This window comes from Venturia canescens, chromosome 1 (assembly GCF_019457755.1).
Source record: "Venturia canescens isolate UGA chromosome 1, ASM1945775v1, whole genome shotgun sequence".
NCBI lineage: Eukaryota > Metazoa > Arthropoda > Insecta > Hymenoptera > Ichneumonidae > Venturia > Venturia canescens.
The window spans coordinates 15,173,582-15,199,013 of record NC_057421.1 but is presented as its reverse complement, the minus strand read 5'-3'; the positions used below and the strand labels follow the sequence as shown (position 1 = coordinate 15,199,013).

The following is a 25,432-nucleotide window of genomic DNA, read 5'->3' as shown; positions in this document are numbered from 1 at the left end:
ATTAATAAAGTTCGCTACGATATAGCGATTTTCGCATCATTTTTTGGCCCTCAAGAAACTACGCAAATTCCACGTTTCAGTAAACCACAATAAGAGCAAGTGCATCACGCAATTCATCAACGTTACAAATAAATTCTTTTAATTAAGACATCGATCAACGAATGGTTAATAAATAATTGATACTCATTTTCAACCGATCACTTGCTGGATGTTCGTTGTTTTGATTGAAAATTGAATTTCGTTATGATTTCTAGTGGAGGTGTTTCTGCTCCCATGAAAGTAGTACATGTTGACGTTTTTAATCCTCTTTCCTTTTTGCACTCACTCGATACAGGAAGGTTGAAGTTGGTGGGTTGAAATGGCTGTTCGAGGGGTATATTTCGATGCGAATAGTCGAATTTATCAACAGGCGATACGTCCTTGCTATATACTTCCTGCCCGGTAATGTAATTGAAAATCCATTGTATTGGAGAAATGTTTCGATGGATTCCACGGGCGAATGAACTACCAAAAGAGATTGAAAAATAAGAGAGAAGGGTGAAGAGAGAGAGAAAACGAAAATCGAGTGCGTGCACACGAGCGATCAATTCGGTGTGATCGCGTTGCTGTGCAGCCATTGTATATGGTCTTGAACTATGGTGGACGAGCTGTTATGGACGGTGGTATATGTGGGTTTTGCTTTGGTCAGGAAACGAGATACCAAAATTCATCGGATCACATATCGAAAGTAATGTCCCAACATCGACGGGGGAGATACATCGGCATCCGTGCAAATTCGTTACGTCCAAATGTTATTGCATCCAAGATATATCTGATTTACGAATTGTCGGCCCCATTCGAATGCGCAGTATGACCTTTCACGAGTCGAAGCTTTCTCATAAGTTTACCGCATCATTGCGAGTAGAAACAGAATCATTTTTCTGGTCGCGAATTTGTGGCCAGCGAGGAATGCACCGGAAATTCGACGAGCTGTGCGTGCTCATTGTTCCAGTCGGAGTGAGAGTGCAGTTGACGTCGAAGCTTTCCAAAATAGTTGATGTCAATATCTCATGGGAATCATAGTATTTCTAAGATTTTAAAAAAATTTTCCCACAATCTCAACGCGATTAGCAAACTTTTCAAATTTAGTGGCACTTCAATTTTTATTCTCCTTTTCTGACGAGCGAGAAAAAACACGTGACGATATATTTCGTTTCATGAAATTGTGTCTTTGATCGACGCGTATAACTTTCATACGAATTGGGAGAATTTTTGAGGAGAAACGTCGCGTGAGGTTTATTGAGACATTTATGCAAGTTTGCCGAAGTTTATTAGATCCGTTTCTGAGTGAGCTGGATACGAGACAAACTTTTGAAATAACACCTCGATCCTATTGTGCACATTAGACGAGAGATCCAGGCCCTGCGCTGGTTCGTTAACACCCTGGTTACGCAAGCACGACTTTCTTGAGTAAATTAGTATTGTCCTCACTCCGAAACAAGAGTGCGTACAGTGCTTATCTCCAGAGCCAAGGTAACGAACGAAGGGAAGCTGTAATAAAATACTAGCCGTGTTTCCAGCTTTGTACCAGTTTCATTGCGGAAATAAGTTGAACAATGGCAGAATGAACTGTGATTAAAGTGAGAATTTCGTTAGTTTTCATGCGTCTCAGATAGTGATCCGAGCGCCCAACGCCCTTTTCTACGCATACGAAAATACTGTTGAGTTTTTGTACTAGAATTTCGGTGACTGGAAAAAATAATTTTTCATTCGTATACAATATTGTAAAGAGAGTTTTTTAAAAAGATTTATCATCGTAAAGTTAAGGAGAAGTGACATAGTTTTTCCGGTTGTTTAAATGTTCGAACTTTTTTGTGGAGCTTTTCGTTCGTTGGATCAATCGTGACACTATATTTTTGCACATCTAAGCAAGAAAATTCTAATAGTTGTCCATGTGTAAAGTAAGAAACAGCAATTTCGTTAAAATCCATACTCACATCGATTTTCGAGCCGAAGTCTCCGAACGTCGACTTGGCTGGGTCCTCTTTGGGTAAATATCTATAAAACTCCTTTTGCCCCTTGTACCATTTGACAGTGTAAAGAGGGTCTTTCCCCAAATTGTATTTGCAAGTTAATGTTACCGTCGTTCCAACGGCAACTGCTTCCGGAATATCTATCGAAACATTCTCCAGTCCATGAATTCCTGCAATAGACAAGTACGAAGCTGTTAAGTCACACTGCGTAGAGGAAGCACTGTCCATCCATATTTCAATTGGTAAATTGCAAAGTTCTCGTGGGTTGCAATTTGTCATTAGTGGACTAAAACATTTTTCTCGTAAAATAAGTGCGGTCAAAAAAAAAATCACGAAGAATTCTCGCTGATATTGACATTGCAACGATTCAAATTTCTCGTATCCCATTTAATTGGAACTAGAAGTAAAAAAAACTACAAATGACTCGTGAACAAGTAAACATTGCATAATTATATGAAATTTGTGTGTTAAACGTCGATGTTTCCCTCAAATAAATCGTTTCCTCGCTTTATCCAGAGTCAAATGTGCGAATTTTCTTCAGTTACTAAAAAATTTCTAATACCCAGAAAAGTTTGTAGTTTTATCGAGTACTGTGTTATCAGCGGGGGTCGTATCGTCAAATTCTGAAGTTTAACACCGTAAAAACTGCATGCACTCTTTCCTATGGGTATTTCGATTCGGCGAGCTTCGCCTTGTACGCACGTAGGCAGGGAATCGAAGCACATAGAGATGAGCGAACGTATTAACGATCGTATGGCACGGGGTTTCTGTTACATCGCAGTAATTGGAGGTTGAGCTGTTTAATTAGAAAATAGGAATGTCTACGGTATGGGTGAGCATTTGAACTTTTGACGTGCCCCGAGATAGGGTCCGTATGTATGTCTCCCCCAAACGATCCGTTTCAGCAGCTTCCTGCATACACACACACACACACACAAATAACAAAGGAAAGTTTAGTGTACTGTAGCCGTGTTCAAGAGGGAATGCCAGTGCGTTTCGTCTCGTTTTAGTTGTTGTTGATATTGTTCGAATTCAGAACGTTGCCGTGAGAGCTCCCACATCGTATTGCGGAGAAATTTAAATGCCTGCATTCTCTAATCATCCTGTATACTCATTATGTAACTAGATTGCTACTGCATAGCGACGATCATTTCGTTGCCTGCGTATCCTAACCAAATCAAACCTCGGCCCTATTTCTCTTCGCTCTCTCGTCCGTCTCGCGTTTCGCGTTTCAACCCTTCCCCGCCCCCTCCCCCTCATCCATTCCTCGCTTATCCCGTTCGTTTCCTAGTTTCATCCTCAAAACTTCGTGGACATCCGAGCGAAGTATAAGATAAAAGGAGGGATGTGCGAAAGGGTGTAAGGACGGTGGAGTTAGAGTGAAACACGACTCTGGTCGTTTATAATGCTCTATATACGTTGATACCAGCAGGAGAGGGTACGAAGCGAGCATATACTCGACACAATGTGAATACGTATACTCGACTATGTGCATGCATATACATTTATTTACATTGAGATGCATGAGTGTACAACAGATTAATATGTATATAGATACATAGATATCTATTATATATAATTATAAAATAAGTGTGGAGCTTGACGAAGTAGATGGGAATTCACTGCTTCTCCAAACCCGATTCCACGGTTCGTAAAGCCTCTATAACTTGATATACCACACAGAAGGTGGAATATACGTTCACTTAAAGCTCCCTGTTACGAGGACGAGTCCTTCGTATATCACGGCGGGCGAAAAGAGGCACGAAATCTCGCTGAGCTGGCGAAAGTTGGGCTTTTAATTAGCTTTGCGCAATAAACAAAAATTGAATGAGAAAAAAAGATAGAAATCAAGGGAATTCTGTACCGGAACAACCAGCTCGGAAATATATGGGAGATAATTTGTACATGTAGTTTACTTTTGAATAAATCATTATTATTATTATTATTATTATTATTATTTTATCGTGGTTGTTATTAAGGTTGTAAACTTTCTCACGGTTCTAGGTTTATTTATTCCATTTGTGATTATTCTTACTCGCTCGAATTCGATGTGTTTTATATTCGAGAGTAAACAAATTTTTTTATGGCGAAGAAGAGCCCAATGATGGAGTGTGAAAACTGTTTGTGAAAATAGCGGATTTTTACACGAAATATTTAATTCAGCAGTGTTTCTGGTTACACGCGCGATGACGTTGATCCGATTCAGTATCGAGCAGCCAGCTGAGTGCTGCAGCTCATTGAGCAAACTTCCAAAGGTATACGCAATAGTGCGACGATTGTAAATAAAACAGCGGAGTTCGTACGCTATCCTGACTCGAGAAAGGAGTGGATGAACTTAAAAATATCAGACAAGGTATTTTAAAAAATGGGTGATAAGAGAGGGCGAAGTGTCCGCGGCGAAAAACAGAGTCTCGTAGAGAAGAGCGGTCCGTGTGTACGCGACGGCACCAGCGCAGCGCGTGCCGAGAGGCACGAACGGCGAAAAAAGCTCGTGGTCTCGTACTGAAATGAGATCCCTTTCTTCCTTCGAAACTCGACCAAATGAAGGGAAAAAAGCAATTTACGCTCCTCTTGTCCCGCTCGATGCTTCAAAGCGAAGAGCTTTTGTTTCATATAAAAAGGGGAGAAATGAAGGAAAAATAACGAGCGTGAGAGAGTACTCGCGTCCATGGGCGCGTGCGAATGAAACGAAAGTGGCGCATGGAGAGTGACGAAAAAAAAGGAAAAACAAAAAAAAATATGAAAAAAAGCGGCGTTAAAAATCCTTCGTGCGCTCGAGGCTCCGCGCCACCCTCAAAAGTGAGCTTTCCTCTTCGCTACCGCGACCATCCTCGAGCTTGCGAATATCATGCAGAACCTCCGCCGGAACGAAAGCGAGGAATTAACACGCGTCAAGTGAGAGAAAAAGAGAGGGAGGAAGCGAGAGAGAGACTGAGAGAGAATGCACGTGACGCATTTACCGCTGAAAACACTGCTTTTCCTTCCTGTTTGTTTTCTCACTGTTGGCTAGAACAGTCCTCCCTACCACGTGTTTGCTTCACTGTGAGCTACAATTTCAACATTTTTGTTTTTAACCAACACACGAGCACGCGTGCGCGGCTGTCGTTGCTCCACAACTCTCGCTAGAAAGAATCACAGAAATTCTCTGCTTCTTCTGAATGTTTTCTTTGCTTTTCTTTTTCTCTTTTATTCTGCTCTTTACTTCATATGACGAACATAGTTTTCTCTAACGTTGATATATCCGGATTTATATGGAAGCAACGTTACACGAGAACGTATCTCAGCGGTTATAGAGAATACTTATTCCTCAAATTATATAATTACTAGGCGAGCCACAGCGTAACGTTTTATTTATTTTTACCAGGATTCATTTACGTTTAATAATTAAACTCATTAATGACTACTGAAAGAATGTTCAATTCGAAGAATTTTCGAGAAATCGAGTCGAGGAAAACGATATCAACAAAATGTCAAAGATGGTTTGAATTCGAAGCTGTCATTTTGACAGGACGAGCGAACGTTTTATCAGAATTCAAGAACTAATCGGAATCGCGGAAAAGCGATGACGATGAACAGCTAATTCACGCGTCACAACTTTACTTTGTAAAAAGGGAAAGGAGAATGTCAAATAATGAATTTTCAAGTTGATCCTACTAATGTTGTTAACAATACCCCGTGAAATATTCGACCACCTATTTTCATATGAACAAATAAGGGGACTAAAGTGATCGTACGATTTGATGAAGAAATATCACTCGCTCATTGGTTGCGTCTTATGGCGATACCCTTCCACACAATCAGCTCAAAGTATCTCAAGTTTTGACGCTCCAACCCGACTCAACCAGACCAGGCTCCAGCAAAGTTTGTGCTTTCTCGATCAAGTTGTTGCGATTTCCTCTTGTTCTCAAACCTCTGACACACACACGAATGAAATTGCCTCAACATAAACTTGCCGTGCGGTCGCACAACACTCGGATGCAAATAAGTTGTTTGAGCTTTCGTAAGCTTTGTTTTCATTTCTTCAATTATGTTTTGTCAGCACAACAACATTTGCTGTTCAACAATCGCTATGAGAATATAAAACTTTTTACGAAGTAAGAGAACTCTTTGCATCAAACTTCATTTTTATTTCAAGGCGTTAATTTAAAAACGATTGTCTGGATTAGAAAAAAATATCACCACTTTCTGCACCTTGGTACAAAGAAGACGCGAAAAAACTCGTCCATTGAAAAACGTTGTTTGAACCACTGTAATCCAATATGAAATTCAATCCACTAGATTTTTTTTCACTTTAAATTACTGGGGACAATGGGCCATGGAGGAGCCTCGGTCTTTGAAGTTAAGTAACCGTGGGCAAGTCTTTTACTCGGATGGGTGATCGATCGCTTATTAGCTCGTTGATCAATAGCTGAGGAGAGGAAGACAGTTTTCCTGGTTTTTTAAGGGTTACAGCCAACTGGAACTGAGTAAAAATGGGGCCAGTTTCGACTGGATTTCTCCTAGTTCCTTTCTGTCGTCGTATCAAAGCCGTGCAGTAGTGTCCTTAGGACAAAGTAACTGTGAGTACTATCACGCACAGGAATAAGATGGAACCTATCGATGTTGACAAGAAAAAAACAGTAATAATTATGAGAGCACTCAATTAGGCAGAACCACTGCAATGGGAGAATTTTTTATTTTAAGGTAGATCATGCCCGAAGGATCTTATTTTATTGGGTGGCTAAATTGGATCGATTTTTACTCCTTAATTAAATCACTTTGAATTAATGTCAGAGTTAAATGTAAATAAATTTTTTAACTTATCTTTTGGGGAATGAAATTACGAGGCATTAATTAATCGGGGATCCATCACAGACTGATCCCCAAATTTCATTCGTCCCTGGCTAAGATACCAAGGGAAAACACAACGGGAAATGGATCAAGAAAAAAAGTATTGATAAAAAGACAGAAGGCTATGACAGGAATGGCCCAAATCAAGAAGAAAGAAAATGCCGAAATAAGCAAATGTGAGGTTACACGAGTGCTCGTTACCAAATTCATTTAATCTTCAACGTAATATATCTTTATTACTAGTAATCCAATCGTCTCAAATTTTTTCCCAAACCTTCATTAAATACTCAATTGTTATTGTGTACTTTTTCATAAACTTCGTAAGAAGCGTTCATTCGTTATATGGCAAGATACGCATAGTGTATTTATCTTCATATTTAAACACATTTATCTTAATAACCAATAAGACGAACCCTTTAAAATTTGATATCCCTGTCAGTCAAATAAATTTCAAAATTTTCTTCAGAAAATCGTTTCCTGCACAAGCTATCTCAACAATTCCAAAAATACGATTCGTTTTTACTGGTATTAAAAAAAATAGCTCTAGAACCGTAGGAAAATCAAAGCAAAAAAATTGTTTTTTCAGGTCACCCAGTTGGACGATATCCGCGTGTGTATGGAATGAAAACTACTCGCCGGACTGACGGCACACGTTATCGATCGCATATCGATATAGTTGTTGAAAATAGGTCTACCTCTAAAACAGAATAGAACTTGGAGGGTCCGGTAAGCCCACACAGATAGAACATCCAACCACTCGGGGGCTGAACAACCAGCCTGGATAATCGTTTGGTACCGGAAGCGTCGGAAGTGTGCCTTGACGATCCTAGTGCTTGATCCGGTAGATTGAAATGTTTCGCGTTGCATCTCCATCCAGCTCGAGGCATTAGAGTTTAACGTTGCGTCACTTTCTCGCGTACATATCCCGTACACGTAGTCATCGAATGGAACCACGATATGGGACAAACGCTCCTCACAGTTTCGATGATCCACAAACACAAAGGGTCTTTCCTGCATTGAAGCTGTTGATATGGAAATGACTCTTGATGATCGAAATGGATCTGAAGATTCTCGAAAAGGCACGACCTTTAGGATTCTACATTTTTTTTCTTCTCTTCATTTTCGGATTCGGAAATTCTAACTATAACAATTTTTGTCGGATTATGTCGACAGGTGAAAATCAATGCTGTTATGGGCAATCAGGAATTGTCGAAGTAGCGAAAACACATTGTGAGTTGTACAGAGCCCTGAGGGAATCCGGTGCTGAAAAGAGCGTGATGTTTGACGGCTAAAATACTGGGAATGAAAGGATTGCACGTTTTCTCCTTCATTAAGAGTAACCTGTTAGCGTTTGTAGTAGTTAGTTTATGGAGCCACTGGAAGCCCCGTGCTGAAGAAAGCTTTTCAAACATAAAACGACTCTGAAAAGTTGTGGTGCACCTAGTGCCAACTTTCATTTTTCAAGTGAAGTTTTATGAGTGGAAATGAAAATTTTTCTGTTAAAAAAGTTTTATTAATTAATATTTGAAAATACATAATGCACATTCTGCAGTTTCAATTTTGCTTGCAATTATCATTTTTAACTACTTCTAACAATCCGTGGAGCTATTGAACCTTCACGCAAGCTCCTTGATTTTCGGGCCGACACAATTTCCGCGCGATTCTCAATCCACAATCTCAACTCAGTTTTGACAATAATTAGATTTTTCCAGCCCCGAACAATGAGCGGTTTTTGTTGAAATTCGATTTTCAGTTTATCAATTATAAATCCTTTGATAAAGGAAAAGCTTATTGATGAGAATAGTAATTGAAAATTCGTTATCAATACGCATATGTTTGTACTGTACACAGAGATTAACGCGAAATGGGGGAATCGATGAAGAAGGCACTAGCGGTCGTTTGAGAGCTCGAGAGTGTTTTTCCTTAAGCTTTATACGATTCTCGTAAAAGCATGGTTTACGAGCAACCAGTACATACCAATGATGGCGGCTAAAGTACTGGGCTTAACCGATGAGAAACTCAAGCGTTTTTGCTTCGTATAGAGAGGAGCGTCGTGGCATTATGACCTCAGAACCCCACGCTTCTATTTACACCCTGAAAAACTCGGCAAACCGGAAGCGAATTCGTTGCACTATGGAAGCCTCAACATGACAATACACAACAGAATATATAAATGTGTATGCAACGCTGGACACGGAAAACTATGTGTCCTGACGTTCATATCATTATTCCGCTTTTATCGCTCGTTTCTCTAATGCACGTAATAGTTAAAGTTTGACTCTATGCTATTTTCACGTGATTAATATTCCATGAGTCGGCTATTTCCCTTGCAGGAATCCTTAATAGCAGCGGAGTTTGCCAAACGCGAGAGAAGCCTTTCTTCGCCATGTGCCATATAAAAAGTGGCCTTACGCTATCCTAAGTTCGCGTTGAATTAAAATCGGACTTGACTATGATGTGTTTCTTTAAGGGGTAACCCCGTGGGACAGCCGAATTTTTTGGGGTTTGTTCGCGATTTTTTTACGGCGAGGAAAAAAAACACGGACTTTTGAAATTTGAAGGGTTTATTTATTGGTATTCCAACTTTATGATAGAATTTTTAAACTCTGATATCTTGGGTTAATTCGGTGTACAAATTGCTCCGCAGGAACCCATGTTTCTTCATGGTCTTCACGGTTCCGGAGGATTGGTTTATCTGAGATCAAAAAATCAATGAGTATTTTGATTCGTAAAGCAGTGGCTATCGCCTGAATCAAAGTCATGTAGAAATATTGAAAATTGAAGAATTAATCGCTATATATGAGACATTTTCGAATATTGTAATCCCTAAAAATCCTGCTGTCACACGGGGTGACCCCCTTAAATCGTTCAATGCTCAAGAATAACAAAACTATTACTACGATAGAGCTAGGTGAAAAATTTTTGGAAATTCGACGACAATCACGATCGGATGGAATTCCATTTTATCTCGTAACTTTCGACAACGCATTTCGGTCGAAAATCCAATGCAGCAATTTTCACGATTCTCAACAACCTTAATTCGCGACAACGCAAAATTCGATAATGTCCGATGAAATCATCCGGGGAAAATACGACAAACAGAAAATTGATTAACCCCGCGTTAGTTTAAGTTTGTTAGTAAATTTGATCGAGGCGCTGTAAATAAAAGTGAACAAAAATTCGAAATGAAACCGGGCGCAATATCCTGTCGAGTGCTAATTATATTAGGAAACAAAATTCAATATCAAGTCAATTATTATGTCGAGCCATGCAGAGCCTCGCGCTTTTCAATGCAATTAGCCTTTGACAGTGAATTCGTGTGATTCGTTGAAATCAATCGTTCCATAAGTATCAAATTATTTATTTCACGTTGTATATATCGGAATAGAAAAAAAATGATTGCTGCACCCCTTTGAACGCGAGGAAACCCGTTTCGTTGAATAGCAGCGTTAGACTGCTGAAACGAGGAGGAAATTAGAGGAGATGCATACAGAACAACAGTATAATTGGAACACATTGAGACGTCGATAGAAAAATTTGAGGGACATGGAAAAAATGAAAGTTGTACGAGACGAGGAGAGTTCACGATTCGGGAATTAGTATTGGAGTTGCGGGGATGAAATGAAAAAAAAAAAAAAAAAAAAAAAGAAAAAAACAGAGCGAGCGAGGAGAAGGAGCGAAGAGAATCCATTTCGCCTCCATTATGATACGGAAGAAAAGCTCTCTCGGTACTCGTTCGATTCATCGTAGCCCGTTCTCTCACCATTTGCGAGTTTGGCCGAGCGAATTCGTGCTCCAGTTTACTACTTGCAGTGTGAATGTCTGTGACTTCTCCTATTTCATACGTACTGAGCTGGGCAAACGTAAAAAGGAGAAACGAGTTTTGTATGGACGAGAGGTTATCGAGGAGAAAAGGGTGGCGGAAAGCTCGCGACCTGGCCCACATTCTCTCCTACTGTACGACAAAGATCTTCGGGGCCTCGGGGCATCGTGATTCTCGTCTTTTTCATTCCCGCCCGCAACATAAAGCATTTTTAACGGGGGCGCGGCTACGAAAACTACCCTCGAGCTTCCACCGTTGTGGGACGACACGATTTTATCGTTTTGCCGGGAATTAATTGCGTTTGGGTTCAACGAGAAGCTCAGCTTATAAGACGAGCGTATATCTATAGACACGTCGTTCGAAGAAGTGCTTAAGCTTCATTACGCCAATGCGTCATATGCGAAACTCCGCGAGCAATTATTCTTTTTGTTCTCCAACTCCTCACTCTCGTTCCAACTCCACCGCTATTTTTAACTCGCGTGCGTGCACGAGGTAAAAAGCTTCTCTTCTCCATCTGCCACCGACAGTTAACAACCAATTATAATTGATTTCTTGTTGTGAGTTTCAAATTGTTCACGAAAATCAATCATTTTACTGCAATTTTTCACCCAACATGTTCTACGTCTGTCGTATTCACGCGGCTTGATGTGCTGAAATGAAAAGGTTCAACGACCGCGTGCACTAGTATAAGTGTCCTTTCAAATCAAATCTCAAATGATGTAATAATGATTTCCTTGATTAATATAGAGATTAAAATATCCAAGGCATTCAGTACGTCTTACAAGTGTAGAATATTTTCAAATCGAGGATATTTTGTCCCAGGATATTTTATACCAGGATATTTTGACCGTACACCATGGGGAAAACGGTCGAAATAAGCGACAGACCGAAGAATCGGGTTGAAATGCCTTCGTTTGGTTTTTATTCTGACGAAATTTTCTTAGTTTCATCGCTTTTTTCACAGCTGGTGCAGGAAAATATGAAAATTAAATTGAGAATCAATAATTTTTCAGAAACGAAATTTTTCAGCAGGTTTCCGCCACTGCCTTGGGCGCGCTGACACCACTGTTCGGCGAGCGGTCGAATGGTTTCGAAAAATTTGGATTTTCGGTACTCGAGATAAGTTTCGGCTACTGATTCGAACTCCGGATTAAGAATGATCGCCGTTTTTGTCTTATTTCTCATTTTTTTTAGTATTCGCATCGTAATTGTGCAGACAAAATTACGAATTGCATCTCACGAGATGTGCTTAAAATGTATATGCACGTGCACGGGCCAAGTGACATTTCAACGTACGCCAGAACGCAGAATTGTCCTCGTCACGCAGAAAGAAGTGAAAAGAGGACGAAAATGGAGAAAGGTTTTCGCACGAGTAGCACGTTTCGAAAGGGAGGACTTTACCGACGAATCTCGTCCGAGTCCAGAAAAGGAGCTGTACGCATCCCATGCACTGTGTAGACTGAGCGGAGTAGTGTGCTGTATATTATGTGGCAGTCAGAATGTGAGAGCTCGAATAATTGTCGAGGCGGAAAAGCGGATATCCGCCCCTTCTCCTCTTCTCATCCGGCGAACTAAATTTATTCCTGAAACGTACGTGCGAACGTTTTTGGCTCTTTGGCAGATCTGCGGAATGCACCTTCTAGTTTCTCTGTCGGCAGCTTCTCTTCTCCTCTTCGTCTGTGCCAACCAGATCTTTTTCGCATTCGCGTCTTTTCCATTTTTTTCTCTATCGTTCTATTTCTCTTCAAGTATGAGCCACCGTTCCGGCCGGAAGGATGGAACCTCGAAAGTGAGAGTTGTAATTTGACTGTGTTCTCAGCACTGAATTGGAGACATTTTTTTCGCGAGAATCTTTACATGTTCCATAAAATAACAGCGAATTCAGGCTGAAACTTTATTCAGAAACTAATATTACACTTCGGGTCTCAACTCTGCGTTGTCCTAATCACTAATTTTCGGTTTCTGTGAATTCTTCCGTATTTTAAGAATCGCAGGAATAAAGGTGAAACGAAATTAACGAAAAATTGAATTTTTCGAGCGAAAATCCTCCACCATAAAACGTGATAATGACCTCGAGTAGATAATCCGGTGAATGCGGCGTAATCTATGAAAGACGTGACGGCCGTTTCTTGCGGAATTCCATATCCAACCGCGCACAACACAGATTCGAATTGGCCTCTTTCCGCCGTCTTGTTCGTGAACCGAGACGCCGATGCTTTTGCTGGCGGGTGGTCATTGAATACTTGATGCGCAGAGGAACGAGTGAAGGCAGACTCGTAGTCTCGAAACGACGGATCATTTCATTATCGGAAAGCTGATCAGCGCAGTGCTGAGGGTGAACAGTACTCTCTATTTGTTGGTTATGCTATCTTCGGTTTTCTGCGAATACCGCGGCGGTACTGCTGGTACGCCGGAGGCTAGACCACGAAGGCTTGATCTCGTTTCGCTTTTTTGACCAGCGGCTCTGGAGCTTTAGTCTCTGCCTCTTTTCTCTATCTTAATCTCTTTTTCTCTCCCGCTCTGATCGTTTTTTTCCACTTTCTTTCTTCTTTCTGGTATCTTCTTTTCCTGGATGTTCTTCTTCTTCTATTCGCCATCGCGGAGCTTCCTCTCATCCTCCCTTTCTTCCAATCCCATTGTAGTTTTCCCTTCTTCCATCTTCCTTTCCGATCTCATTCTCATTTTCTCATTCTTCCGTTTATATTTTCGCTCTTTCGTTATTTCGTGCTTTTTCTTTCTCCGGTTCTGGGGCGCGCGCGGGCGCGCGTTCACCGTTTCCATGTCGCAGGCCTGCGCTCGGAGCGAGCTTCCTTTTGTGTTACTCCGGGAATAAGCCCGTTACATTGAGTAAAACGGCGTATCGCGTGGTACATTGTACCAACGCGGTTGAGGTCACTCCCTGATAAGACCGCGCGAGTCAAGGGAGCGACAGAGGAAGCGCGACGAAGAGCGCCAAGTTAAAAGGGAAAAGGAAGAAAGCGATACGAGGGGATGAGAGCAGGCGAGCAAAGTGTAGGATAGCTGCGAGAGCTATGCTTGACGCTCCAGCCTCAGCTGAATTACTTCCGGGTGACCACCCGGCTTGGCTTTTGTTGTGTGCTGCATCGAGATTGGCTGCACATGGTTTGCTCTATCAAGACGCGTGTCGTCTCGAACCAAACCTGCTCCGGGTAGCCGGATTATCAGTGACGTTCGATACGTGCATCAGCACATTTTGAGAAATATATTTTCATATTTTTATTTCTTGGCTGAAGAGCCAATTATTTTTCTGTGAGTGAACAGAATTTTTGTTATTCATCATTAAAATGGCTCGAAAGCCCGACTCTTGATGTGAAGGAGCCTTTTCGCACTCGTATAATGAGCATGAAAAGCTTCGATTCAGTGTGTAGTTGTTGTTGTTGTTGTTTTTCGATTAGTTAAACCGAACTGAACCGAGAGCTTCTAGGACTGTTGTAACGCTCGTATAATTCGTTCCGTCTACGGAGCATACGCGGTAGCCACTTTATTCCGGAGAAACGCGCGCGCGCGCTTCGCTTCCACGTTTCATCTGATGAGAATGCGTTTTTCTGATTTTGTGTTCGTTCACCGTGTTTTTTTTCGCTCATTCTCATCGTATACATGCCAACATCAAGGCCTTGTATTTCACCGGCTCTCTCGCAGTTCTGCATTCGACTCGAGCCTCCTTTTTCCTGCTATATCGCCACAATTCCCGTTTTACCCCTCCACCCACCACATCCATAATCCTCGTTCGCCCGCGCGCGAGCTGCATCGGTTCATTTTCCCCTCTTCCTTTTTCCTACTTCCTTGTCTTTCTCTTCTTCTTCTTTTTATATTTATCGCTCCACGCAGCTCAAGCACTTGCGGTTTTCAGCCGTTCTTTCCGGACTTCGCGGATGCTCTCGCCTTCGCCCATTAACATCACTGCGAATTCTTATATACGTTCTTCTCAACGGAACACAGTTAACTGTCTTTAATACTGGCTCGAAGCCGACTATGCGGCCGGGGGAAAAAGGAAGTAGCCGTTCCCAACGCCTTCTCCTAAGAGATTGCATTTTTTTTATTCTTCCACTCTAATATTGCGTTGCGTGCTCGAATTCGTTTTAATTCAGGAATGGGAATTAAAAACGTATATCTCTTTCGGAATCACTCGGGAGCGCCATACCATGGCGAAGTATTCAATTGTACGGTTATCTCCCATTGGCATCAGCGCGAATCGAAAAATTATTATCGTTGTTTGAAGAAAACAATTTACTGTAAAAAGTAACACTTTGGCATAGTGGATTGTGTAAATGGTTAAAGTTTTCCTGGAAAGACTTGAGACTCGAAACTCGATTTTATAATCAAGAACGATCGAGTCATAACTCCAAACGATCAATTTTTTTAAAAATGATCGTATACATTCGCTCTCTAAATTGAACGTTAGTCAATCGAAATCTGTAGGTTTTTCATGTTTCGACTCTGTTACGTGTCAAGAGACGAGAATTGTGTGGGCTGTGCTGCTTGTCTGTGCAAAAGTTCAGTGAAATGCGGATAGTTTTTTTTTCAGGATTTACCCATACAGGAGTGAACATTTTCCATGAAGCAGCAACTGCAACCCGAAAATTGGAAAGCTAACAAGGGAGGTCACGTTGCTGTACCCCCACAACGTGGGTCAAAAAAATTACATTTTGTTGTTCGCATCAAAGTACAAACCTTCACAGAAGATTAGCTGCGCACTCGCATATTTAAGGGGTGAAATGAATTCATTAAAATCGGTGGTTTTCTCGTTTTTCACTTATATATCTTCGAAACTAAAGTGGATACAGCAAGAGTTTAAATGACAAATTTATTCATTTTTCAGTGCTCTGCAATAATATGCAATCGAAAATTATATAGCTTTTTTTATTCATTTTGTTTTTATAAAAAAAAGTGCTATTTTTTAGATTTTTCTTTATCTTATCGTCGAATAAGTTTTTATTTTAACTGAAAATAAAACAAAATTGGAAAATTTGTCAAACAGAAAATGTTTACAAACACAAATAGGTCTAGTATATCCAGGCATGAGGTCCTTCCCTTGTCTTAAAATACTCATAAATCATTTACTGCTAGTTTAGTTTTGTGCATTCGTTATAGTACAAGGAATAAATTACATGATTTTTTCCATTCTTTATAAAACTTTATTCAATATAAAAATCCCCATTCCATTTACTAGAAGCCTTCAATTCATGTATCATAGTTATTAAGATATTTAGTACTCATGACAAGCAGAATGGAAAACCCTCCCATGCACTTATCAGTTATTCTTTTACCTTCGTATTATGGAATGTATTAATTTCAATAATGATATTCCTCAAAGAAATGTTCGAGAAACAAAAGTCTTTTGCATCACGAACGTGTTGAAACAGCTAAATCACCCATAATGATATGATTGAATTTTGAATCGGAATAATTAGGTTTAATATGGAAAAGTAGAGAAAGATGTACGAAAAAACACGTTTTTTTGTTGAAAATAAAATGAATAAAACAATCTGTATAATTTCCGATTACATATCATCGCAGAGCACTGAAAAATGAATAAATTTGCCACTTAAACTTTTACCGTACTTATTTTGGTTTCGGAGATATCAGCGAAAAACGAGAAAACCACGGATTTTTAGGAATTCATTTCACCCCTTAAATATGCGAGTCGACAGCTAATTTTTTGTGAGGCTTTATACTTCGATGTGAACTACAAAATGTAATTTTTTCGACCCACATTGTGGGGGTGCAGTGACGTGACTTTCCTTGTGAGTAAATATCATCGTTGAATATTCACCCAGAGATCGCGTATTCAACAAAAATCATTCCAAAAAGAACCATCGAATTCCGTCTTGATAATTGATCAATTATGTCGGCCAAGGCTGCATAAGTAGTTCAGAAAACGAGGGCCATTTATTGTGATCGAAGTAATAGTGCGCTTTTACCGTCTCGATCTTTTTTTTTTGTGGTCGACAGCTAGATTTAATTGAACAATCGACACACGTAATTGGCTGCAGCATCGTGGTGTAACGAAGTTGAATTAACGCAAAATAAAAGTGAGAATCGCCACAGGGACGATGCGAGGAAAAAATTCTGTATACATATTTGTACGTGTATGTACAGAGTTTTATATACACGTATGAAACAAATAGAGACGAATATACACAAGAGGAAAGGAGTGAAAAAGCGAGGCCACAGCGTGCTTTTTGACCTCGCCCCTCGGTAATGTTAGTACGCCTGGTCGCACACTCGCTCCGCAGCACCAGAGGGAAAGGCGATATGAACGAGAGGGATTTTAATTGGCAAGCACGAAATTGCCGTCGTGTATTCGGCGGTGCAAAATACGCTGGACCTCCCCTTATTCTCTTCCCGGCTCTTTCCCTCTCCTCCCTTCACCCAGTCGCTCTCACTCTCTCTCTCTCTCTCTTTCGTTCTATGTCCAATCTTCGTTTCCATCAACCCCTCGTAGCGTGAAACAAAACACGATTTTTTGCTGTGCTTCATCAGCTTATACTATCAATTGAATCAAATAAACCTGCGACGGTAGATAGACGATTTAAAAAAAAATTAACGAAAAAAATACGCGTGATAAACGCACAAATCCGCTTATAGTTGCGGCCGGACTTCCACACTCCGCCTCCGTAATTATTTTAATTTATTGGAATAATCTCGAGGACCGAGGAATTATCCGTAAATTATTACTCTATTTTGGACCATGTTCCCGCTTTATCTTCAAAAATAAGAAAAAGTACCGAATGGCTTGTTAGGATTTGGACCGATTATTGGACCCCTTAGGTCCTTCCATTTATTCCTGTATGATAAAAATACTTCAGTTGAACCACTTTTTATGACAGACACCCATTGGAACCAGATTAAAAGTATCAGTTTTGGTGATCCAGATATCACGATTAAATTTTATCATTAACAGTCAAAACTCTTGACCCCTCGACTTTAGTAATATATTTTAACGACCACAACAACCAATTTCAGCCCAAGAATTTCGTGCTCGAGTCATCTTTCAATACCCACCTTCCCCTAGAGTGATTCAATCATTGAAAGCATTTGAGTGTGTCTCAGTGTCGAGATTGTTCGACACCAAATATAGTTAGAGTTTAGTTTTATTGCTTATCTTGTTTCTTCCATCTTGTTGCGTCAAGCACCATTATGTCCTTTCTGATATGGACTGCGAGTGGGCTGGAGTACATGGATTCAAACTTGTCATCATGTTCCAACTGATTCTGATGAAGTATTACAGTAACTCATATTTGTTTCCACCTCCACCATGAGTTACGGACTCATGGAGGGACTCATGGGAGTTACAGTAGAGAATTTAATATTTTCGTATGTCATTGAGAAAGTACTTGACTTCACTTTTTACATAAAATCGAAATGAAGAGAAAAAAATCAATTTGAATGATGTTCATCTTCTGTGAGTAGAGAACTGCTTGCTTATTTCTAGTAGCTCTATTTCGATAGGTTACAAACTTTTACTTATAAAAAAATCAATAATTATGAGAAGATTATGACAATTGACATTTGTATTCAATGTTCTTTACATAAATTAACATCGCTATATTTCCTCTATGAATAAATACAGTATTCTTTACTTCATTTGCATATTCCGATTGCAGTGTATCTCCAATGCAAAGGACAAGTTTTGAGCACAGTTGCTGGTCAAGTAGCCGATGTCAGAATGATTTTATGTTGCAGAATGACCGGATAAACTATTGAATCGTCTCGCTCGTTGGATTACATAGTTCTTTGAGTTTTATAATTCTATAAATTTCTAGAAATCTAGACGCTTTTTAGAAATAGAAATACTGACTTCAGTCAGTACTTTTCAAAAAATTTCAAAAAAGTGGTAGAATTTTTCGAGATTCGCTTGAATTAATTTTCAAAAAATTCATTCCGTTTCATCTTGGTGTGCAATAAATACGGAATTTTTTTCTCCTCGCCAACATTTTCAACGTTCTTTTTTCGTTACGAGTATTTTATGTAAAGGAAGGTCTTGTAAAGATTCATGATGTAAGTTCAGCGTGTTGGAATAAAGTGCGAGGAACGGCAAAAGAGTGGTTTTTGCACGAAAATATACGTATAGCATTAAGGGTGTTGATTTTCACAGCGCTCTCCTCACATAATATGAAAAACGAAATGTAAATTAAATTAAAAAAAAAATATGAATATTGTTCATTTCGTGAGAATATACATCGTTAAAGCATCGAATTCGAAACGCAATGACAATTTTGTTTATTCATTTTCTGTAATAATGTTCACATCTTGGTTCCCAACCAGGTGAAGATATAATAATGATATTTGTAATTTACCCCGAGCTATGAAAACGTTTTCCACCGTGGACACATTATTTATCGTGCCTTTACGAAGCAATAAGCGTTTCTTCCGAGTGTCTCGTGGTGACGTTACCGTTGCTTGAACAACGGTGGAATCGTAGCAAAATTCTCTGCTTTTACTTACCGCAAGAGAATATAATGTAAATGGCTATACCAGAGCACTGTATAAAGATCCTTTACGGCAAGGTGGGAGGAGAATGCAAAACGAAGAGGCTATCGTGCGCCCTTTACTTCGGGACACACAGTTTACCCGGAGCATTTTCTCTGCTCTTCCGTTTTATTTCTATACGTGCAGGAGACTTTAATGAAATGAAATGCTCAACATAATTCCGTTGGGTTTTCATTACAGCGCTTAAGCGCCCTCTTCTCATCTACCTTTCGTCCTTACCCTTCCGGCTCTTAATTTCTCGTCGTCATTCCTGTCACGACACAACCCCGCCACAAATCTGTGTTGCCTGATATTTTCTTGTTTTTTTCTCTTCATTTTCGTTCTCTTTCTTTTATTTCTTGGCCAGGCTGCGACGATGAATGCTCTTTAGCAGCTTCGTGTAAATCCTTTTTCTTTGCTTACGTCGTTTTCGTTCCAACATTATTTAAACTTCCAATCGTTGTTTTTATTTTCCCATATTCTCCGAGAATATCGTCCGCTTAACGCACTTTTTATCGGTGCTTCGTCCAATTTATAACGAACATTTACTTTGCTCGGGATGAACATTTAAGTGCGTGGATCACTCGTTCAACCTCCTTTAGAATTTTCAGAGTTTCAATTTTCCGACACGGTTTCGTCGATCGCAGAAAATTCCACTGATCAATATTTTTAGTTATCATTCACTGTGGCACTCGCGCTCGTGGAGTACCGACTGATTACAAAAGGCTCTTTCAGCTCAATTTTGCCATCGTCCTGCCTGGACGCTTTCAAGCTTTTTAGTAATCGGTCAAACCAATAAGTCGATGAATTTAAACTTGGAAACTTTGAAGCAATGTTCGGTGACTGATGGATAGCTCCAAGGCACATTCGGAAAGGTCCACGAGAAAAATTAGCCCCTCAATGTTCAATGGACCCCGCTCGTCTGGCCAGACTCGTCGGAAATTATAGCACCGCTTCCCGAAACTACTGCTCGCCATCCAGAGCGGAGAATACTCACGCGCCGACTTCCACTTTTCCATATTAAAAGCAACGGCTTGAAAAATGTTTCTTCTCGGGTGGGAATCTTTTTCAAAATAGGAATAAGAGAAACGTGATGAAAAGGGGAGAAAAGTGGGAATCAGACAGAAGCCGAAGAAGAATAGGAAGTGAAACCGAGGCATTTCACGTAAAATACCAACGCCGCAGGCTCTCGGAGATGGAGAACAGGGGCGAGGGGTACGCGATCTCGTACCCAAGGGTACCCATCTTCCGCAGTATAGGTACCCGCCAAGTACCATCGTGCCCGTAATTTTCTACAATTTACCGGATGTGCTTCACAGATACTCTCGTTTCGTATATACGTACACGAGATACTACGTCCGTATATAAAACTCGCGGCGGATCTGCGGGGCACGCGTTAACATTCTCCTCGGTTATGTGTTGAGGCACTCGCTGCGTCGAGGAATAAGACTGCGTATAACTATAGAAGAGTGTCGACGACGGGACAATAAGTCACGAATGCATGTCCCTTCCATTGTACTTTCTGTACGTACGTGTGGGCATCCACGTGTGAGTATTTACCTCTACATACTTATAATGTAAAATGTATAATATATATGCAACATATCTTCGTGATTCTCATGAGATTTTCTGTCTACGCAATAAAGCATTCGTCACTGTAGTCCTCTCGCTCGCCTCCGTTTCCCTGGCTTTTCCATGGGACAAGCATTTTTTGACGCAGTTTGTTTACACTTCATTGTATGTCAGCTTACTTGATTTCTGAACTGCCCGAGGGAGTCTGCATTCCCGAGAGGAAGCACGCAGCATCCCAAAACAGCTCGCACGTTGACTTGAAAAAGTTACGAAAGTGTACGAGGTTGTTGATTTCATTGAAATTCTGGGGACTCGTCGTATCATTTTTGTACAAACGCACGCTCCGTACTTTTTTAAGGGCTCTTTCTTTTGCAGTGATCGCTGATGAAGATGGATCGACGGAATTTTGGGATTCGATATGGGAATGATGGTTTTTGTAGGATCGTTTAAATTTGACGTTTCTATGTTATTTTTTGAGGAAGAAATGATATTCTTGAAATCGCAGCGCATACTTCGAACATTCCTTCGGCGGGAGATCCCCAGCCTCGCATATTTGACACGCTCCTCTTTCTTTGCTGTGATTTTCTTCGAGTGCTGCCAGGAATGCAGACATTCTATGCGATATTTTCAAAAGCGAATCAAATAGCGCGCATTCTCGTTTTGTATTAAATTCATTATTTTACGTTTTCGTATTTATCATTGTTTCCTCATTTTACACTTTACAGTGCTCGAAATGGTGTCAGTCAAGATTGAATTTCTTATTGCATGCAGTCATCCAAGTGGTTGGGATCAAATGCCGAAAGAAGAAATTTACAGAGGCTTGTGTCAGGCATTTTTGTTTTTCTTAGCTGACTTTCAACCACCCAACCCCTCCACCACATTCTTCTAGGCTTTGCATTTTTTTTCGGCAATGTTCTGACCCCTCCTCGAATCGTTTTGCAGCAGGGCTCGGACCCCAGAGGGGCTTACAACCCTATCAAGAGTCTTACATGCCTGTATAAGAGATCTTACACCCTCCCAGTTTTATTCATTCTTATGAGAAAATGGGGGAAATGGAAAATGTCGCTGCTGATCCAAACTGTTATTCTAGTACAGCTGCTCCTCCTTCAGGACTTCACGGTCTCGGAAAAAATACAACGTTCCTCAGCAATTTGATGCCCCAGCAACATACGCCCGAACGATCACCCACTCGCGTATTGGCTCCATAAATCCGTGAATAAAATAGCGGCGACCTTCCGAAATTGCCAAGAGACGATAAAAATAAGGAAAAGGGGAGGAAAAATTCATTCTATCGATCCTTTTGCCTTTCGTTGCAATTCTGAAGCTGCTGAGAAAATATACTGAATGCATAAAGACTTGAAAAAATTATTTCATATTTTGTCTGCTTCTCGAATTTCAAGACAACCTCGGAGTTTAAGGCTGACTCAATCAATTGAAATATTTTCATAGCTACCTCCAGAACTGGGGTTTTTATCAGGATTTCACTTATCAAAATAAGCTTTTAATTGAAACGAGCTTCCTTCGGGAGCTGCCAATCGAACAGGTTTTTCAATGAGAATTATTGAATGCTTTGGGAATTGAAGTAGGATGACCAAATACATCGGTGTATAAAGCGAAAGAGCTTTTCTAGTGACTCGTTTCGACCTCTAAAGTCAATGGTTCAACCATAAATAAGTTGCTTTTATCTCAAAAACACTGCCTCGTTTGAGTGGCTTTATCGATCGGTCTATTTATCCTGGTTTATTCCTCGCCAGGTTTTTTTCTACCACACGCTCGTAAACCGCTGGTTTTGAGAAAATCGTCTGAGCTCCCAGCCACAAGCTTGATGGGCATCATGGCCAACTTCAAGGCTCGTATAAACGAGACGACGACGACGACGACGACACGTCAACCTTCGCTATGTTCGCCATACTCCACGAAAGTCTTGATCACCACGAAGCTTTGACGGAACCACCGCTTCGACCGCCCCAGGGTCGTGTGTTTGATCTCGTAATTGAGTCGTTCCGTCTCGCTCGTTCGACAATTTCCAAACTATGATTACCGAACGAGATGTTTTGTGATAATCACTCATGGAGTTTCTTGAACCGTATTCTTCCCAATTATTCCGTTATTTTTTGCTACTATTTTGCGACCGACTGAACTTATACACCGTCTGGACATTCCAAAAGTAACATTTTGCATCGCAGGAGACTCGTTGGTAGTCAATATTGATTGAAAAATCGCCACATTTCGACGATATTCGACTCTGTAAATGCGATTGACTCTGTTTGGTACCGCTAATGGCACAACTTTTCGTTTTTCTTTCTTGCGAAAGTGATTGGGTTCGTTAACCGCAGTTCCACTGAGACTTTTTGCTGTGTTTTTTGTAAGCAAACTACGCGAATACAAGTTGACGACCACGCACACGCTTCAGAACTTCCCAAAGAATTCAGCTTTTCTCCACAGTTTCATGTGTCGATATCAAATGAGCGTCTTTTTCTCTTGCTCATCGTCGATACTCTTGGGAAGTCAGTGAATGTCTGTCGACAACGATGCGGAGACAGACGCGGTAGATCACTTATTTCGGGGTGATCGACCGTACAACAACGCATACTCGTCAAAACCCTTGGCAAAACTCGATCTCATATGTGACGTAAGCGTCGTGAAACTCCGACTGTTTACATTGGGAATTCGAAGAATTCCAGAGAGTGCTTGTGAGCTCTGACATCACGATCCCTGTTAGCCTGACTATGTTTGGATTTTCTGTTTGATTGTATCGTTGAAGGATCCTGAGGCTGTGAGTAAGCAGTATCATTTGGTAGGGAAAAATCTGCTGAAAATCTGCCATCTGCTGAGAAGAGGATTTTTTTATGCCAAGTTTGACGACTGAATTTTGAGTACAAAATTATTCCCTGTAATCCATTCTAAGCTCTTTTCCTCTTGAGTGCAAAGGAGCAATGCTCAGGATCACCCTTTTCTCTTCAAAATACATACAGGCCTGGAAACCGAAAGTGGCCTTCTCAGGGGTCGATTCAGCTTAGGCCGAAAGGTCGCCTCAAGAGCATGCTCCCTTAAGTGTCACTTATCTCTTCTGATCAAGTTACACAAGTATGGCTTCTGAATATGGACACGGCTGGGCAAAGTCAATGTTCAGGTGAAGAAGGGTTTGTCCAAGGATTACGACCTCGAGATCGTATAACAACAACTGCTGAACAGTCACAGTTGATCTTGTGTCTGCGAGGCTTGTGACAGGTTCGAAGGTCTAGTAGGGACGACCTGAACACACGGGGTTAACGCTTAAGTCAAACGCCGAATGTGCACGAGTAAAAAAATTATGGTGAGTTAAATATAATAAAAACATGTGCGACGCAAAATGCGTTGCACATGTATCAAATGAGAATAACTTACTTATAAGTTGCTCATGCGTGAAACATGTGTAAGGCGTAGTGAGTGACTTATAAGTCGCTCATGAGCGACTTATAAGTAATTGATGTGCGAGACATGAACTACCCTCAAATGTATGTGACAGATCACGAGAACGTCAAACATGAGCGTGATGAGTACCTCATGAGTGACTCATCATATGATCTGTATTCAGGGCGTTCGTAGAGAATGAATACAAATAATTGTTTTTTCCGTAGGCAGGTAAATAAAAAAAGGAAATAATGATGAACACTTTTTATTGTTATTTAAGATTCTTAATAAGTTTATTATCCTCAAGTAGCATCAGTGGTGAACAATTTTTTCATCAATGAATGACCGGCGAATAAATAAAAATAAATTGAATGAAAATTTTGATTTGTTTAATGTTTTGTTTCGTCCTTTCTCGTGTCGTAGTTGTTGTTCTGACATTATCGCGTTCCTCGTCGTTTCCTCTACTCGTTCTCTCATTCTCTCCATCTCTCATATTTTCGTCGTCTCGTTCTCTCATACTCTCTTTCCGTGTTCTCCCGCTTCTCTTTCTTTTATCCCATCCTCTTCGTCTCCTTCGTGAGCCCGTTTTCGTTCCGTCGTTCTCATCGTCTTTTAATCCTCGTCTTCTCGTTTCTTGTAAACTCGTTCCACGTCCTTTCGTCCTCTTGGCCTCTCGTTCCTCGTTCTCCCGCCCTTTCTCTCTCCTGTCTTCTGTGCCCTCGTTCTCCGGTCCTGTCATCGTCCAGTATCCTGGTCCTCTTATCCGCTCGGTCTCATCCCCTTGGGCTCTCGTCATCTCGTTCCTCGTTCTCCCGACCTCTCGTTCTTGCATTCTCTCTCCCTCCTGTTCTCTGTGCCCTCGCCATCCAGTCCGTTTGTTGTCCCGTCTCCTCGTTCTCGTTTCTCGTCCTCTTGTCCTCTGGTCGTCTGGTTGCTCGTCCTCTCATCGCCTTGTTTCTTATGCGTTCGTCCTCTCGTCCTCCCATCCTCCCGTCGTCTCGTCGTCTCGTTCTCTTTCTCCGTTCGTTCTTGTCCCCTCATCCTCGTCTTCTCGTCGTCTCGTTCCTAGTCCTTTCGTCCTCTTGGCCTCTCGTTCCTCGTCCTCCCGTCCTTTATCTCTCCTGTTTTGTGTCCCCTCGTTCTCGTCGGCCTCTCGTCATCTCGTTCCTCGTCCTCCCAATCTGCTCCCGTTCTTCCATCCTCTTCCCCTCCTGCCCTCTGTGCCCTCGTCAACCCATCTCTCGTTCTCGTTTTTCGTCCTCTCGGCCTCGTTCCTCGTCCTCTCATCCTCCCTTCGTCCCGTCCTCGT

The 25,432-nt window shown here is 41.0% G+C and overlaps 1 protein-coding gene across 2 annotated transcripts in view; it reads right to left on the bottom strand.

Moving 5' to 3' along the window:
- The window catches only part of LOC122410276 (uncharacterized), a 58,321-nt gene that overhangs the window by 12,724 nt on the left and 20,165 nt on the right, over positions 1–25,432 (bottom strand). For both annotated transcript variants that reach the window (XM_043418424.1, XM_043418433.1), the window contains exon 2: positions 1,977–2,182. In XM_043418424.1, coding sequence (XP_043274359.1) covers positions 1,977–2,182 — 206 coding nt within the window. The remainder of the gene's footprint in view (positions 1–1,976; positions 2,183–25,432) is intronic.